Source organism: Esox lucius, chromosome 13 (assembly GCF_011004845.1).
Source record: "Esox lucius isolate fEsoLuc1 chromosome 13, fEsoLuc1.pri, whole genome shotgun sequence".
Classification (NCBI taxonomy): Eukaryota; Metazoa; Chordata; class Actinopteri; order Esociformes; family Esocidae; genus Esox; species Esox lucius.
In genome coordinates this window covers 4,306,802-4,323,225 of record NC_047581.1, presented here as the reverse complement: position 1 = coordinate 4,323,225, position 16,424 = coordinate 4,306,802, and the positions used below count along the sequence as shown (strand labels likewise).

General features: G+C 42.0%; 1 protein-coding gene across 3 annotated transcripts in view; it reads right to left on the bottom strand.

Moving 5' to 3' along the window:
* cfap77 (cilia and flagella associated protein 77) overlaps positions 1-16,424 on the bottom strand; it is a 55,569-nt gene that overhangs the window by 13,736 nt on the left and 25,409 nt on the right. For all 3 annotated transcript variants that reach the window (XM_020052137.3, XM_013136599.4, XM_013136598.4), the window contains exon 2: positions 7,951-8,033. In XM_020052137.3, the coding sequence (XP_019907696.3) occupies positions 7,951-8,013 (63 nt within the window). In that variant the 5' untranslated portion in view covers positions 8,014-8,033. The remainder of the gene's footprint in view (positions 1-7,950; positions 8,034-16,424) is intronic.

Genomic DNA, 16,424 nt, shown 5'->3' with positions numbered 1-16,424 from the left:
CATCAGGACCTGGACAACTTGCCAACATTGAAGGAACCACAAATTCTGCTTTGAGGTAAAGAATTCTACAAGAGAATGTCAGGTCATTCATTCGTGAGCTGATGCTGAAGTATAGCTAGGTCATGCAGCTCGACAATGCAATTCAACATCAGAATGGTTGAAGAACAAGAATGTTAAGGTTTTGGAATGGCCAAGTCAAAATTCTGACCTAAAACCTGTTGAAATGTGGCAGGACCTGAAATAAATAGAAAAACTATAAAAAAATTTGTGTTGTTTTTTCAATCAGATTCTCTTTTTTCTGGTGTTAAACTTCTAACTCTGCTGTACATAAAGACGTGATACGTAATCTCCAAGTTTATGTGACTCTAGGATGGTGATTAAAGAGCCTCACCATTGAAAATCCCAAACTATCCCTTTAAGCTCTGCATCCCAGATGCACATGGATCCTGCAATCCCCTGACTAGGCACCAGATGGAGCTGACGGAGAGCCAGCACACTGCTAACTGAGACAGAACAGGTTTATTAGCTTCCAGTATCTCCTAAATACTTATTTTGCACACCCACAGTCTATCTGTGAAAGTTTGGGAAACGGGCTACAGGACGAAACTTTCTCCTCCATTTTACGGGTTGTCCGAAAAAGTCCGTAAAATGTTGGCTTTCTCAAAGGAGCTCATTGAAAGGGGTCCCAGGGAGGGACCTTGGATCAGTTCTGATGGGCTTTAAACGGAATTGAGAAATCAAGGATTTGCCAGCTACTGGGCTAATGTTTTTAGCCACAACCCGGGTGTGGATTGTAGAGAGCTGTTTTGGCACAATGTTGCCTCTTCCTGTGAATGTGGTGATTAATCCTGTAGACACTGAACACTTCAGGGACAGGGAAGAAAGATTTGCTGGGAGGATGGAGTTTGGTGGGTTTGCAGCTCAGCTTTTTCTATTAAAATCCTCTGACGTGGCTGTCTTAATGGCCTGCAGAGGGACTCTTCAACAAGAACAGGCACATTTTACTTTGCTTATCTGCATGCAGGTTTGTTGGAAACAAGTCACATTGTTTATTTAATTTCCATCCTACACTAGACCATCCAGTTGTGGATGACAACCTGATGCTTCAGACTTATGTATCTGTTTGGCTGTGTATATTTGTCCATTTGTCACTGAGAGATGTCTTCTGGGGAGAGCCTCCAAAATAACAACGTTTTTGTCGTTTATCTGATGCTTGTATTCAAAGCCCCTAATAGTCAGGTACATTGTGTATACACTTTTCCCATGGGTAGCCACAAACAAATGAACCTAGTTCTACAAGACTCATGCTCTACCAAATGATTCGAAGTTGCCCACTACCAAGAAAGCGTGAGAGAGATCAAGTTCTACAGTAGAGTGAAATATTATTTGCCCTGTCAGATTTAAAAATGTTTAATCTTTGGCACTGAATTAGATTAGATTAAACTTTACTGTCATTGAACAGTACAAGTACAGTACACCGAAATCCAGTTGGCATCTAACCAGAAGTGCAAATAGAAGAATGCAGAAGATGTACAAGTGAAACGATTAAGAAAAATACATGTTATAGGTGGGATGTATACACGTAAAATGAAGGCAAATGCAAGTACAAATGACAATTCTAAATGTGAAAATTGAAGGTGCAATGTGGCATGTGCAACTTAAATGCAGGGATAGCAGCAATGAGGTTCCTGATGTAGACATGTACATGTAACAACTGAAAACTTTGCAAAGCATTCATGAATGCTTTCTATCAATCTTAAACTAAAACATAATTAGTTAGCCTTGACAGACGAAACTATCATCCAAATGAAGATGTCCTTCATAATGTTTTTTAAAAATCGAAAATGCCTGAAAACATACCCCTTTAAAGAGTACCTGAAATAGTGTCTGCAGGTTTTCTGTCCTGATTCACCAAGGTCACTACATAGTTAGGATTTCCCCTCATCAGGTTTTCTACAACAGGTCTTAACTGAAAGGAAACCAAAAACCAAAAGACACTAAGCCCTAAGTGTAATGAGTATAAGACCCCTAAATATTCTAAAATATCTCTAGAAAATGTGGGATTTTAATAGAAAGTCACACACTTGGTATGTAGGCTTCAAGTAAATGACAAAACGTTTCAGAATCAATATGGTTTTAAGGGGTACCAGATGTTCCCATATTTCTGGGAGGAACAAAAAAAATACTAGCACCCCATAAATAGACACCATCTCGTTCCATTATGTCTCTACCCCCATACACCCTGGACTCATCCTCCTACCCTCCCAGCCATGTCTGTCACCCAGTCACCACGCACAACCTGGCAGTTTATTGTGATGCAAACTGTCCTTATCAGGGACTAATCCTCAAGCATTAAGGATAATTTATATATCATTTACATAAAGAAGGCCAACTAATTGGGGGCTTGTGTCTGGGTAACCCACTCCCACATACTCTGAAGAACATGTGCAACATACGAGCAGCTATAGGATTCTCTTAGCGGGTCAGACATTTAGATTGAGAAGATTTCACATTTACACAGCAAGGCTTGCTTTTCTGCCATTTCAGGTCAGAGAACCATAACATCAAACCAACTTCAAAACAGAATGTGTGTGTGTGTGATATTTATGAGTGCATTGGGTTTGTTTATGTGCCGGAGTAGAGAATGAACAGAGAATGCTCAATAGGACACTTGATCTTCAAAGAATAAAGTTTTTACTTAGAATTTTATAATGTCCATATATTGATGACTTTTGGACATCAAAACATAATAACATCTAAGATAAAACACATTATTTAAAGACCTTGTAATAGAAGCAGGTTTTGCCTCCCACCTCAGGATCAATCTCAATCTTTTCAGTGACAAATACAATGTAATGCACTTCAATAATTTGTTGGGTTGTTATTTATACCAGCCATGTCAAGTAATATTATTTATTCATATGACATAAACATAAAAGAAGCCTAACTAACCTGCACTGTAAAAGACTAAATCTTTCAAAATAAAAACAGAGTGTTTTGTCTATGCTTTAAGACATGCTTTATGATGAATAAAACATATGCTGTCTGTGTAGGTTGGACCGGAAATTTTATAACATTCATTGTTTGGGATGTTTTTTTTTTTTGCATTAACTTTTGTTGAATTTCATGAAGACTAACAGTAGTTCTTGAGCTGACTGTAAGTTATACTTTCCATATGATTTAGATGTAATTTTTTTTTTATTGTGGCCATATCGTGCTAGATGGGTAACCTAATTGGAGAGGGACTGGGGACGTGTACTAGCTAATGAGAGACGGGAGGACAGCTCACATCCATAGAAACCAAAAAACCTGCTCCCCTCGCTGGTCTCTCTCCTTTTGGAGCCAGGATGGAATTAGAAATAGGATTTATGTGGCGTGGCTCATCAAAAGAGCATTAACCGATTTAAGTGGAGGGAGACGAGGAAGATGGGGGTGGGCAAAAGTAGTGCACTACAAAAGGGACTAACATGGCATTTGGGACCAAGTCCTTATCCACAGTACTCAATGGTGTGGATATAAAATAGCAGCTAGTAGCAGCTTGTTACTCTCATTGAATTGCCTCAGACCTCTTTAGCTTTCATTTGCTGGCTGTAATCCATCAACCTCAAACACTCTCTCATTCTTTTAGTCTTCGCACCATTGGGCATCAGCATGATTCAGGCATCCCACTTTCCGGGTCTCAAAGGGAACCCCATTCTTGGTAGTTGGGCTATATTGACCACATTTTTGAGGGTTCAAAATGGTGCACGCTTAGGACATACTGCCTGGCTGAAGGCTGAAAGTAATAGAACACTGAACATTGCAGTGCATTATGCAGGACAAGAAAAAAGATATATGATGATGTTACAAGTGTCAATACGTCTTGGGTGAAGCTAACCCCATACTTTTTTACATCATCATGTATAGCATAGTATATTAGAATTTGAGTCAACTATTTATCATTGCAAGACTATGCACAATAGTACAAAATACTTTTAATTATTTGGTATTTTAGTTGATAATTTCTTGTATTAGTGGTCACCAGAACAGATCCCAGAGAGGCAAGGCTCTTTGTTTCAATTTGAGGCACCAAATGTGCCAGGGATTGTGATGGTCCCTTCCTGAAGGGGCCATTCCGCTTCGTGTTTTCTGTGTTTCCTTGTCTTGTCCTTGTATGGTCTTTCCTGTTCTTGTTTCTGTTCAACCTTATATTCAGTTCACCTGTGTTTTAGCCCCCACCTGTTTCTGTTTTCCTCGTTTTCTCAGTGTATTTAGTTCAGCCCTTTTCTCCTTGTGGGTCATTGTGTGTGTATATGTCGTGTACACCGGTTGTGCTCCTGTGCTCCTGTGCTCCTGTGCTCCTGTGCTCCTGTGCTCCTGTGCTCCTGTGCTCCTGTGCTCCTGTGCTCCTGTGCTCCTGTGCTCCTGTGCTCCTGTGCTCCTGTGCTCCTGTGCTCCTGTGCTCCTGTGCTCCTGTGCTCCTGTGCTCCTGTGCTCCTGTGCTCCTGTGCTCCTGTGCTCCTGTGCTCCTGTGCTCCTGTGCTCCTGTGCTCCTGTGCTCCTGTGCTCCTGCCCCATTGGACTTTTCGTAGTGCCCGGCACTCAGTTTAAGTTATCCATTCTTCTTTGTTTAATAAAAAGGGGGAAACCCTTCGAACCTCTGCATTTGCCTCCGTCTCCATATCAACCGTCGTGACAGGGATGGGACAAGGACTTCAAAAATCTGTCCCTCATTGAAAGAGCAAAGAGAGGTAAAAAAGAACTTGGCCAAAACTCACAAATTGAATTTTTTTGTTTCTGACGAATATGAGCATGTGTGGCAAATCTAAGATCTTTTTAATCTCAAAGGTCCAAGCGCATGTGTTCCTCATTATCATAGTCATTTATATACAATAATCTAATTTTCTGCTTCAGCCAAGGGGGCATGCAAAACATCCCTTGAAAAGACGGGTAAAGAAAAGGGATCAAGGAAAAGGCATGAGGCTCCCTGCACCCCCTTTCTATTCCCATGGGGGGGGGGGGGGGGCAATAGTGTAAGGAGACATAATGTAGAACTAATCCAAGTAACGAATAGAGGAAATTCAGAGACAAGCTCACTTATTTCATCTTCCCTTCTGGTTCACTGGAAGACTTGATGAAGGTGAAATGAAGCAGAATTGGAAGGTACATAGGAAACCCAGGTCCTAGCTGTCTTAATGTGGAGGCTAATGGCTCGATTCAATGAAACTCGCCGTATACAGGGACTTTGGAAAGTCTTCAGAACCCATTACTTTTTCCACATCTTGTTGGGTTGTAAATGTAATTGTCCCCCACCAATGAAATCAGAAATGTGTTTGTTCCCATGTGTCACAGGTACCTTCCCTGGCCAAACTCTGCTTTTTTGGACCAAACCTGGTGGAATGATGTCTTACGGTTGAAAGTCAGAGCGGCGTGAACTGTAATCATTAAGCCTCCTCACAGGGTATGTTTAGATTGATATAAAAAATGAAATCAATTCAATGTAATGTTAATTACACAACAAAATGTGGAGAAAGTTTAGTGTGTGAACTCTGTATTCATCTAGTACCTCTTGGCTGCTCTATAACAAGAAAAGGAACCAGGCCAGCCTAGTCCTGCCGGCCCATGGTTAGAATGGATGAACGTTGTTGCCCTGGCTGTATTCGATCTGCAGTTTCTTAAGTGGCAGACTGTCTTTAACCAGTACACAATTTAAACAGTGGGTGTTGTTGCACATGATACGTGTGTACAGATGTGGTGTCTGTTTACTTCTGCATTGTTAAACCAATTAGTCCAAACTCCACGATTCTCTAAACTAGTTTCCTACATTAGCTGACATCCAAACCAACAACAGGTATTATAGGGTTCCTACACAACATTCAGTGCATTAAATTAGAAGGAGATTACAGTAGATGGCTAGTTAATAGCTATATGGTACTTATAATGGACAATGACTCCAATCACAGTTGAATAGCTAACCATTTCGCTATGTGAACTACGCACAAACAGTTGGACTAAAATGTAGCTATGGAGGTTTGTAGCCAGTGAAGTTTCAGTCTATCCTGAACAAATCCTAATGCCTTATTTGTTTGGCCCATGGAAAGGATCAAATGCTGGTCGCCTACATGGCAGTCCACATCTCTCACCACTACGCTATTTAACAAGGATCAGTCAGTCACTCACTCACTCAGTAAGAGACATTCTCTCACGCCGGCTCCGCTTACTGGGACCAGCAAAAAACAACACCTTATCCCCCCCAACAGTTCAAAGTTTTGCAGCCAAACCAGTCTGAGTTCATTTCACCCTGTGAAAAAGAGCTCTGCATTAGTACTGCGATGTATGTTTGAGTGAATAGAACATGGGTACAGGGGTGGCGGCTGGGGGCATAGAGGAGGATGACAAAGCTTTAAATGTGATCAAACTGAATATCACAAGGACTCAAGTCGTTCTCCCATTCATGATGCAAACTGAACTCATCAGGCATTTTCTGAGCCTCCTAATCTTCCCCCTATCTTGTATCTTTGTGGCAGATAGGAATTAATCCCTTCCACCTCAAGTCATTTGAGCGGAAGTAGCGTGGGCTGCGGAGAGCTCATCAGTAATAGCACCTGTGCAGACACCTATCTAAATGCTAAATACACAAGCCATAAAATAAGATTAATTTGAGAATCTGGTCTGGGTTAGTAGCTTTTCCATTAGTAGCTTTTTCCAACTTTCCATAATTAGCCAAAAGTGCTTTCAGAGTTTTACATTACAGTGTAACAGGCTTACTAGTAGCTAGTACAAGCAACAGAAATCTGGCAGTTGATAGATACAATTTACTACTGTGCCATTTTAGCAGAAATTAGTTGAATTGTAGGCTAAACATTGTGTTATGTTGAACTTCACATACTTCAGAATATGTGAAACAATATAAGCATGAATAAGGAGGTGACTGTGGGGGACCTGTGTACCTGAGTTGGTAGAGCATAATGATTGAAGAACAAGGGTTCAATTCTGATTTGGGGCTAGGACAAAACAGAGAGGGATAGGGTGTCTGTAAAATAATGTTGTCATTGTAATATGATGAAAAACTCAAATGTTTATACACTATGGTGGAAAGGACGTTCATTTGGATATATCTTATTCAATTGACATTGCTGCCCTCCAGTGTTGTTATTTATTATTTGTACAAGTATTTTCTCTGTCATTTCTGAAATCCAACTACATTCACCAGTCACTACTAGGTACATCTAAATTTATGAGGTTTTGGATAAGACCCATTCTGCATCCATCTGCTTCAAAGTTTGGCATGTTGTGCATTCAGAGATGCCCTTCTGCATACCACTGTTGTAAAAGAGTGGTTATTTGCAACCACTCTATCAGCTTGAATGAGACTGGACATTCTCCTCTGACCTCTCTCATTCACAAGTTCGCCCACAGAACTGTCATGTTCTAAATGTTTTGTGTTTATCACAGAGTTCTATGTAAACTCAGGAGACTCTAGTGCGTGACAATTCCAAGATATCAGATGTTTCTGAGATGCTGGAAACACTACGTCTGAGACCAACAATCATACTACGGTCATAGTTGCTTAGATCACAACTTCTCCATTCTCATCTTTGGAAGAATAACAATTAAAACTCTTGACCATGTGGCATACTTTATATACTGAGTTGTCAGCACATAATCTGCTGTTTGGGTGTTTACAATAAAGAGCAGGTGTACCTGCTTGTAGGTTTTTGCAATGTCAAACATTTGGAAAGCAACATTGACAATGTGTATTACAGAAGAAAAGGCAACATAGAAACACCTTTCTATGTTGAAAAACTTTTCAGAGCACTTTTGACAGAACTACCTGGTTTGTTGCCTCTAATAAAAATGTAAGCGTAAGCCAATGGAGTGTGCTTACGATAGCTTGGTGTTTTGGCGCAACAATAAGACATGACAATATTGCATATGATATGTTTCATTCCTTAGCAGAAAGCTCCTTACCCTAATTAAAAGAGGATTGGCCAGCATGGATTCCCTGACCACTCCCACGTGAGAAACTTGCATTCTCAGTTGTAGGATGACACCTAGGGGAAATAGATAAGAGAAATTGCAGATGGTTAAAGCCAACAAACAACTCTATCAGGTAGGCACACCTAAAAATATTACACATGGTGTGTGACTTTGTGACCCAAATCGAGTCTACTCCAGATCTAACTATTGAGAAACCTGATTCACCTTATCATTGGTCAATGTATCATAAAGCCTTTGTTGAAAAGAAACGCCATTTCAGGTTTAAAACCAAAATGTGAAACATCTGGGGGTGCAATGAACGGTTTGTTGGGAGCATGGTTTTTAATCCGTCTTACTCCTATCATCCCACACACTTTACTCACTGTCCAACTCAAGAAAAAAATCTATGAAAAGCCAAAGAAATCAACCAATTAGTAGGACCAACCAACTCCTAATAATTGGAATTCCACACACTCAAAAATAGAAGTACTTAAAAGGGTAGAAATGCTTATCGCTGAGGGCTACCTATTTGAGAGACAATTGTGTACCTTTTAGTGTTCTTTTGTTTTAATTCACTTTGAACCATTTCTGTTAGTCAAAAGGTGCTCTTCTGTCCCCATAAAGACCAACATTGTACCTTTGAGAGAACATTCTTCAAAAGTGTACCTGCAAATACAGAACTGTTCTTGTTTTGTACTTCCATTTTTGAGTGTGCAGCAAGTCAGACAAATAAGATGGGAAAGCCACAGAGGAAGGTAAACAAACAAGAAACCAGGCAAGCCTAGTTCAGCCGGCCTGCAATAGAAAGAGGTACCCTCTCGAGAATCAAACCTAGGTCACCCATGTGAAACGCAGTGTCATTAACCACTACACCATGGAGCTGTACATTTGCTAAGTGTCAGTATAGCCTGTTGACTTTATATTTTGTAACTCATTAATATCACATCACATTTGAATATTTTGTTAGACCCCATTAACCGTTGTGTTAAACTGAGTAACGTTTCTTATTAAGTTTACCTCCACCACAAATAGTATCTATGAACTGTATGACTTTTGCCTCTGGCTGTTTTAAAAAGCTTATTAGACAGTAATATATTGCTAGATGCCATTAAGCATTATGCTAAACAGAGTAACGTTTCTGATTAAGTTTTCCTCCACCACAAATAGCATCTATGAACTGTATGGCTTTTGCCACTGGCCATTTTAAAAGTTTATTGGCCATTTGTGAATGATATTGATACCATTAACCTGACTATAAAGTCGAATTGAGCTCAAATGTATTGACTGTAAGAAAAGAAAAACGTAACAGAAATATTTGATAGTATGAAAAAACTAAATTCAAATCGTATGATTTTTTTTTATTCAAGAGTGGAAAAACTGTATGCAAAAATCAATAAATAGATTTTCGTGTCCGATCTTAAAATGTCTTTGTTCAAACACGTTTTTTCCACGTTCACTTCTTACAATTACAATTTCTTCCCAACTTCGTTCGAGTCATGTTTTCTCAAAACCAAGTTTTGAGCCTCTATTGGCGTGGAGGCGGGGCTTTATCTGGGCATTGAATTCTCGCACCCGATTACCAATGAAACACACCATTATAAAGTGAAAATCATAGCCTTTCCATGCACTGCTTTCCCAGTGCAATCTGTGGAGAGAAGTTTAAGAATTGTATAAACTAGGCTAAATGTGTTCATTTAAATCAAATAATAAACAGAGATTCCCAGGTTGTATCAACGATACTGTTGCCATGGTCACAGACACAGATATTGATTAAAGTTTAACGTGTTCAAGTGACTGAAGTTAGACAGGGGCTAATTACCATTTGTTCGAAGCCGATAGTTACTGGAAATGTAACTCCAGTTATATGAGTGGAGCAGAGCCCCACGCATGCGGCCATCACTGAAAGTTAAAATGCACTATGGCTCAGCCAATCAGGGCACACATGCCCCTATATAACTGAGTGAACCCTACACTCAGCCTCCTGAAACATTTCATCAGCATAAACATTTAGGGGCCAGCAGGGGACAAAGTCTAGGGGGCTCTGCTCCACTCATATAACTGGAGTTACATTCCCAGTAACTATCGTTATATATCGTGGAGCTCCGCCCCCTAGAGGGGCTTTGCTCCTAGTGGTTTACGGCGGAGTGGGCGATGCCCAAGATGTACTCCTTGTCGGTCCCAATTAACTAACAGGTCCCAAAAAGGCACGTACCAGTCTACAGTCTTGTGTTGCCATTGCAACCGATACGGAGTCCCAGCCCAAGTCAAAAAATATGGGGTGGGGGAGGGGGCGAAGAGGAAAGACACACACATCCTCTATCATTGCATAGAGGGTGGAGGTCCACAATTACAGGAGCAGACCAGAGACTGTCATGGATCACCAGAGGAGATCTGGTGTCAGTCTGACATGACTGTCACAATAAAGGAGATAAGAACAACCTGCACACACTGTTTAGCATTGCCTAGACAGGGGGGTCTATTACCGAAGAAGGCCACACGATGATGAAGTCACCATTGATGAATAAGCACTCGGAGTGTGTCGAAAGAGCGCAGAGATCACTAACACGTTTAGCAGAGCACAAAGCCAGCAACATCGCTCTCTTTACAGACAGTAGTTTCAAAGGAATGTGTCCCAGTGGCTTAAAATGTGGCTCACAGAGCGCTTTCAGCACCTTGGACAGCTCCCACTGAGTGTCCCAATCAGGAAACGTTTGACCAAAGGGTGGCTGAACATAGTCCTGCCATGTAGACCATCGTGACAAGCAGAGATCACGGATGCATAACCTTTCACAGTAGAGGGCAATCTCTGCATATCGAACAGATACTGTAAAAGAAGTTGTATATTTTCCACTGGGCAGCAGATCGGATCAGCATCCGATCTGGCACACCAACACACAAACATGGCTCACCTATTCACATAGAGCCTTGAAGTCGAGCTGGCCCTTGCACCTAGAATGGTGTGGATCACAGCATCTGACAGCCCCCTGCGAATCAGCCTGTCCCTCTCAGGAGCCAGGCCATCAGTGGTCCGTTCATAGTTGGCGGGCGCACGATTGCCCCCCTTGCCTGGGACAGAGCATCCCTGCGATGAGGAATCGGCCACGGCATTGCCACTAATAACTGAATCAGTTCCGGATACCACACCGCCCTGGACAATCCGGGGCGATGAGGATCACATTCAATCGATCCGTAACAACCCGTGCGACCACAGCCACAATTGCATCGCTGCCCTGGCGATTGATGTAAGCCACTGTGGCGCGGTTGTCCGAACGAATCAGGACATCCCTGTAGAATTGAAGCAAAGTGGACCAGTACCAGTAGAACCATCTCAAGTTCCAATAGGTTGATGTGGCGATCGCTGTGTGGCCACAGGCCTCCCACACCTCGACCCTGGCACACCCCCCCCTCAGGCAGTCAACGAAGCGTCCATGAAAACCTGAGTGAACTAAATCACTCTGCCATGGCTCAATATATTACGTCTCTTGGTTACGTCTCATTCAGAAATCCAAGATCGGTCTCATTCCCCCTGTCTTCTTTGGAACCAGGAAGTAAAGGGAGTAAAACCCCATTTCCCTCCTGTCCAACAGGACGGTTTCCATAGTGCATATCCTTAGACGTTCCGTTATCTCTGCCGACAGTCTCGGGTGACGTCATCGTTGTCTCCAGCACCCCGGAGAAAGGGGGCGGGATTGATGAAACTGAATTGAATGCCCTTACCGAATTGTCCGCTCTAACCAAGGTGAGAGAGTACAAAGACGACACCAATCCCAATAATGCTGAGAGAGCAGGAGTGCGCAAAGTTGGGGCGCAGCCCCGAAAAACTTCTCGTACTCTGATCTTAGCCTTACCACCACTGACCAGTCCACCGATGGCGGAGGCACTGCCCAAGGGGGGTGAGACTCGAAAGGGAATGGGAGGAGTGATCGGATCAGGGCAAAGGAAATCAAAATCGTTCACCAACATAGGAGAAGAGACACATCGCTGTACATAACAGAGAGTCAGGAAAGGCGCTCAGAGAGAGCGCACACAGGCTCTTAAACAGGCTCAGTTCTAACCGATCTTAAAGAGGGAGAGAGAGAGAACTATTTAGTGACTTGCAAGGACGCTTAGGAACCTCTGCAGATGTGTCACCATGGTAACTAAGCACCTGCCCAGCCTGCGAAGAAACAGAGCTAGAAACAGCGCTAGCAACCCGGTGATTTTTACTATGGGGCAGTGGAAAAACTGGGTTTATGAGATCAGTTACATCTGTAACATAACCATCATTAACATCAGATTGTACACAAAGCACTTTCCCAACTTCTGTCACCCTGATCTCTTTAGAGAAACCCCACCTGTTGTCAACAGAAATAACTGCAACAAAATTATGTTAATTTCATTTCTCAAAGATTACTTCCTATAATTTATTATCTATGAATATAGCATCTAAATTGCATATAATATGTGTTAGGATTTTATTTCATGTTCATTGGTCTCTGCCTTGCTGCTTCAGACTGCGTTCTGCCGATTAGAGTTTGCAGTAGTAGGCCATAGGCTAAGCGTGAATGTGGGGCTAGCCCCTCTCTCACAATGCAATGTACGTTGTATGTGTGAAAATATGAATACGCATGCTCAGAATGTTAGTGTGATCAATGTAGATCACACAAATTTGATGCCAAGTGGGGCTGACAGCCAGTAGCCCCACTACAGCGTCATTTCGTATTTCAGACTTGATTGGCTGTCTGTCGGTCTGGCGTCAACATTATTCGACAAGAAGAGCGAGGAGGGTAGATTATCTTAGCTGGCTTGTTATCTTCACAAACGCCAGATAACTTGATAAATGAATAAAGTGGATTTCATACTTGAGCACCAGTTTTAAACCTTTAATTTGGAGGAGAAACTTAAAGTAAAGCGACTTGGTGTCCATCAGCCACAGGATCTTTTCATCACTCAAACTGCTGGTAAAAGTAACTGCGTATTTAACGTGGAGTGGTTTTTGAAGAAAAAGTGTCTAACAGTTAGCATTCAAAAGAAGGCACTCTTCTGTTTTCCATGTCTGCTATTTGTTGGAGATGGTACTTGGTTGAGGACTGGTTACAAAGATTTGAAACATCTTTCGGAGAGGATTGCAAAACATGAGAGCAGTGGGAGTAATCTGGACAATGCTGTGAAATTGGGCTTACTTGGAAGGGTAAATGTTGCAGCCCAAGTTGACAGTGCATACAGGCGCTCCATTGAGCAGCATAACAAACAGGTGGAGGAAAACAGGTACGTTCTCAGTAGGATCATAACATATGTATTAAACTGTGTGGAAAATGTGAAACCGCACTGCAGGGGCACGAGGAGTCGGTGGACTCCCTGAAACCTGGAATATTCAGATGCTTTTTCGAGACTATGTGTGAGGGTGATTCGAGACTTCAGAGGCACTATGATGCTCAGCCCATCTTCAAAGGGACATCTAGCACTGTACAAAACGAACTGTTAGACTGTATGTATGAAGTGTACAGGGAGGAGATAGCCAAGCAAGTGGAAGAGACATCATTTGTTGCCATACAGGCAGATGAGACAACTGATGTCTCCTGTAAATCACAAATGGTGGTTGTGTTGCGATATATGTTGCATGACAAAACAGTGACAGAGAGGTTTTTGGAGTTTGTGGAAGTCTAAGATAAAACTGGACTCGGCCTCTCTAATAGCATCAAGAACCATTGAAGCTGGGAGAAAAGCTGATTGCTCAGACTTATGATGGTGCGGCTGTAATAAGTGGAAATGAGGGGTACAGACGGTAATGAAAGAGACATACCCACATACCCAGTTTGTTCAGTGCTATGCTCACCAGCATCCCGAAGGTGTTTTTTGCAGATTTAACTGCTTTTGACACCTTTTTCTCTGCCGCTCCAAAACGTGTTGCGGCACTTGCTGAGGCAACACAGAGAGGTATTCCAAGGTCACCCGCTTTATGATGGAACTTTAAAAGTAGAACTGTCAATGAAGTTTGGGAAAACCGCACTCTGCTCCTGTGTATGGAGGACATACGCACACAACCAGGATTGGATGAGGCCACCATAAGTGAGGCATATGGCCTGTCAAAAAAACTCTAGGAACGTGCCTTTCTGCAGCTGCTGGAATTTTTTTTCTTCCTTATACCAGAAGTTGATGTTTTATACAACACTCTGCAAAAACGGGGGTTAGTGTTAGGAGGAAAAGTTCAAGTCTGAGCTGACCACTCTGTACCGCAACACTGAGCTTCACACTGGCAAAATGGCCATCTCTGTTAAGATCCATCCATGAGAACAACCTAGAGGAGGCTTTTGATGAGATCATCACTATGCTGAAAATTATCATAACAACACCTATGACGAAATCCAAATCAGAGAGGAACTTTTCAATCTTGAAGAGGGTAAGAACCTTCACTCGCAATACCATGGGACAGCCGCGACTCAACGCATTGGCCATGTTGTCCATCGAGAGCCAAATGATTCAGCAGCTTCATGACTTCATTCCCCAAGTTTGCTCAGAGGAAGAACCGCCATGCCACCTTTCTCTTCAAGTGAGCCCTCAGCCTTGGTGAGTGAAAGTAATTCAAAGTTTGCAAATATTTATTTACAAGTGTGCAAAACCCATGTTGCTGTTTTACCTTTATATGTAATACCCCTTTTTTTTTACATATAAAAACGCCACTATGGGTGTGTGAAAGAGAACGAATCCTCTGAACATTCAATCCTCTGCATCAGTTACGGTAAAACTCGGATCGGACATGACCACTGATTGCAAGTTTGAACCTCCCTAAGCAGAGAGTGGATGAGAAACATCCGTGCAGACCGAATAGAGGGGGCAGCAGGGACAGCGATGAGCGGCGGGGTCAGTGAAGACGGCGTTGATCTAATAGTAGGCTGGACAGTAGAATGCATAAAAATTCACCCTAGTCTCAAAAACGGCAAAGGAACGCTGGTTGAGTTGGAATGCTAGCCCCTGCCCATAGCAAGTGAATTGAAACGAACCTTCGTTGAGCCTCTTCTAACCTGAATGAAGCTTAAAATTCCATTGCCTCAAATTGGCACCAAAACAGGTCTCTTCTTTAATTTTACTACTTTAACCTAATTTCATGATGAAAATGAAAAATAACAACAGGTATAGGAAGTAAACATCTGGTCCTATATTGTATTAATTGCGCTTAAACCTGTACATGGAAGTATATAAAAAAGATTATCCTGATTAAAATGATGCACCAACTGACAAAACAGAAAAATATCAATTTTGAGATTATTGCCTCATTACACCAGCATGTCTCTCCATTGGAAACCAACATGCGGAGTACTAAAGGGAAACGTTTTTTGGGAGGGATTTGCATTTGGTGACAGTAAATGGCGCAGCCCAATCATATCTTATTTTAAAGGGGAGGTCCTGCTGGTTAAAATGGTGTCCAACATAAAAAAAATCGGAAAATACAGATGTTTTGATATTTGCCTCTGAAGACCGGCATCTCTCTCCCAGCAATAGGTAACCAATGGATGGAGCTTAGAGTTCCATAGGGGAAACATTTTCGTGACTAGTGTGTTTTGGCAGCAAAGCCAAACCGGTCTTAACTCATTTAAAAAAGGAGGTCCTCCTGATTAAAATGGTGCCCAATCTGAAAATATAAATTTGAGAGATATGAACGCTACGTCGTCCGCATGGCATTTTTCCATAGGGAAAACACTGGCGGGTTCTGTGTTTGTAAAGTAACGAGTACTTTTGAAATGGTGAAGGTTAATGTTAGATGTTATAGGACAATTCTGTACAATTAGCAATTGAGTAAGGATGTCCTTAAACTTAGTGACATTGATGAAACGTTCTCCAAATGAAGGTACTATATACTTCCAAGAGATGGCAGCATAAGGACAACAAATCAAAATCCTTAGTTTTTTTCCCTACCCGATTCAAGAAAAACCTGCAAGATGAGGATAAATTTATTAGGCAATTTTCACAACGTGTCATGTAATCTGTTGGTGTATTAAAAATAGAGACCATTGTGAGGCTAGGTAGCCACGAAAAAGAGAGCATACCAAGAACATTTCAGCGTAGCATTTTTGCTCAGATCCACATAACCCTCCACCCTCAAATTTTCCCGCCGGCGCGCTCTTTTCTGTACCTTTCAATATTAGTCTACGAACGAGTTTTTCAGTGAAGACTGCGTCGCGCCACCTATACTCCGCACCCTCTTTAAATTTTTCCCGCGTTTGAGTGGAAAGTCTATGCAAAACACAATAGCCCTCATTTATCATTCTTGCGTAGAAACGGGCGTATATGTTGGCGTAGGATTTTGCTTACACTCCTCTCACCGCCTGATTTATGAAGCTGTGTGTACCTTTAAAATCCAGGTGTACGCAATACCTTCCCTTGATAAATGCCGCGGCTGAAAACGATCGTCATTAGAATAACACGCCCCTATATATTCAAGTCTCCGCTTCCCCCACGCCCTCATTTTACGCCATGGACACACGGAA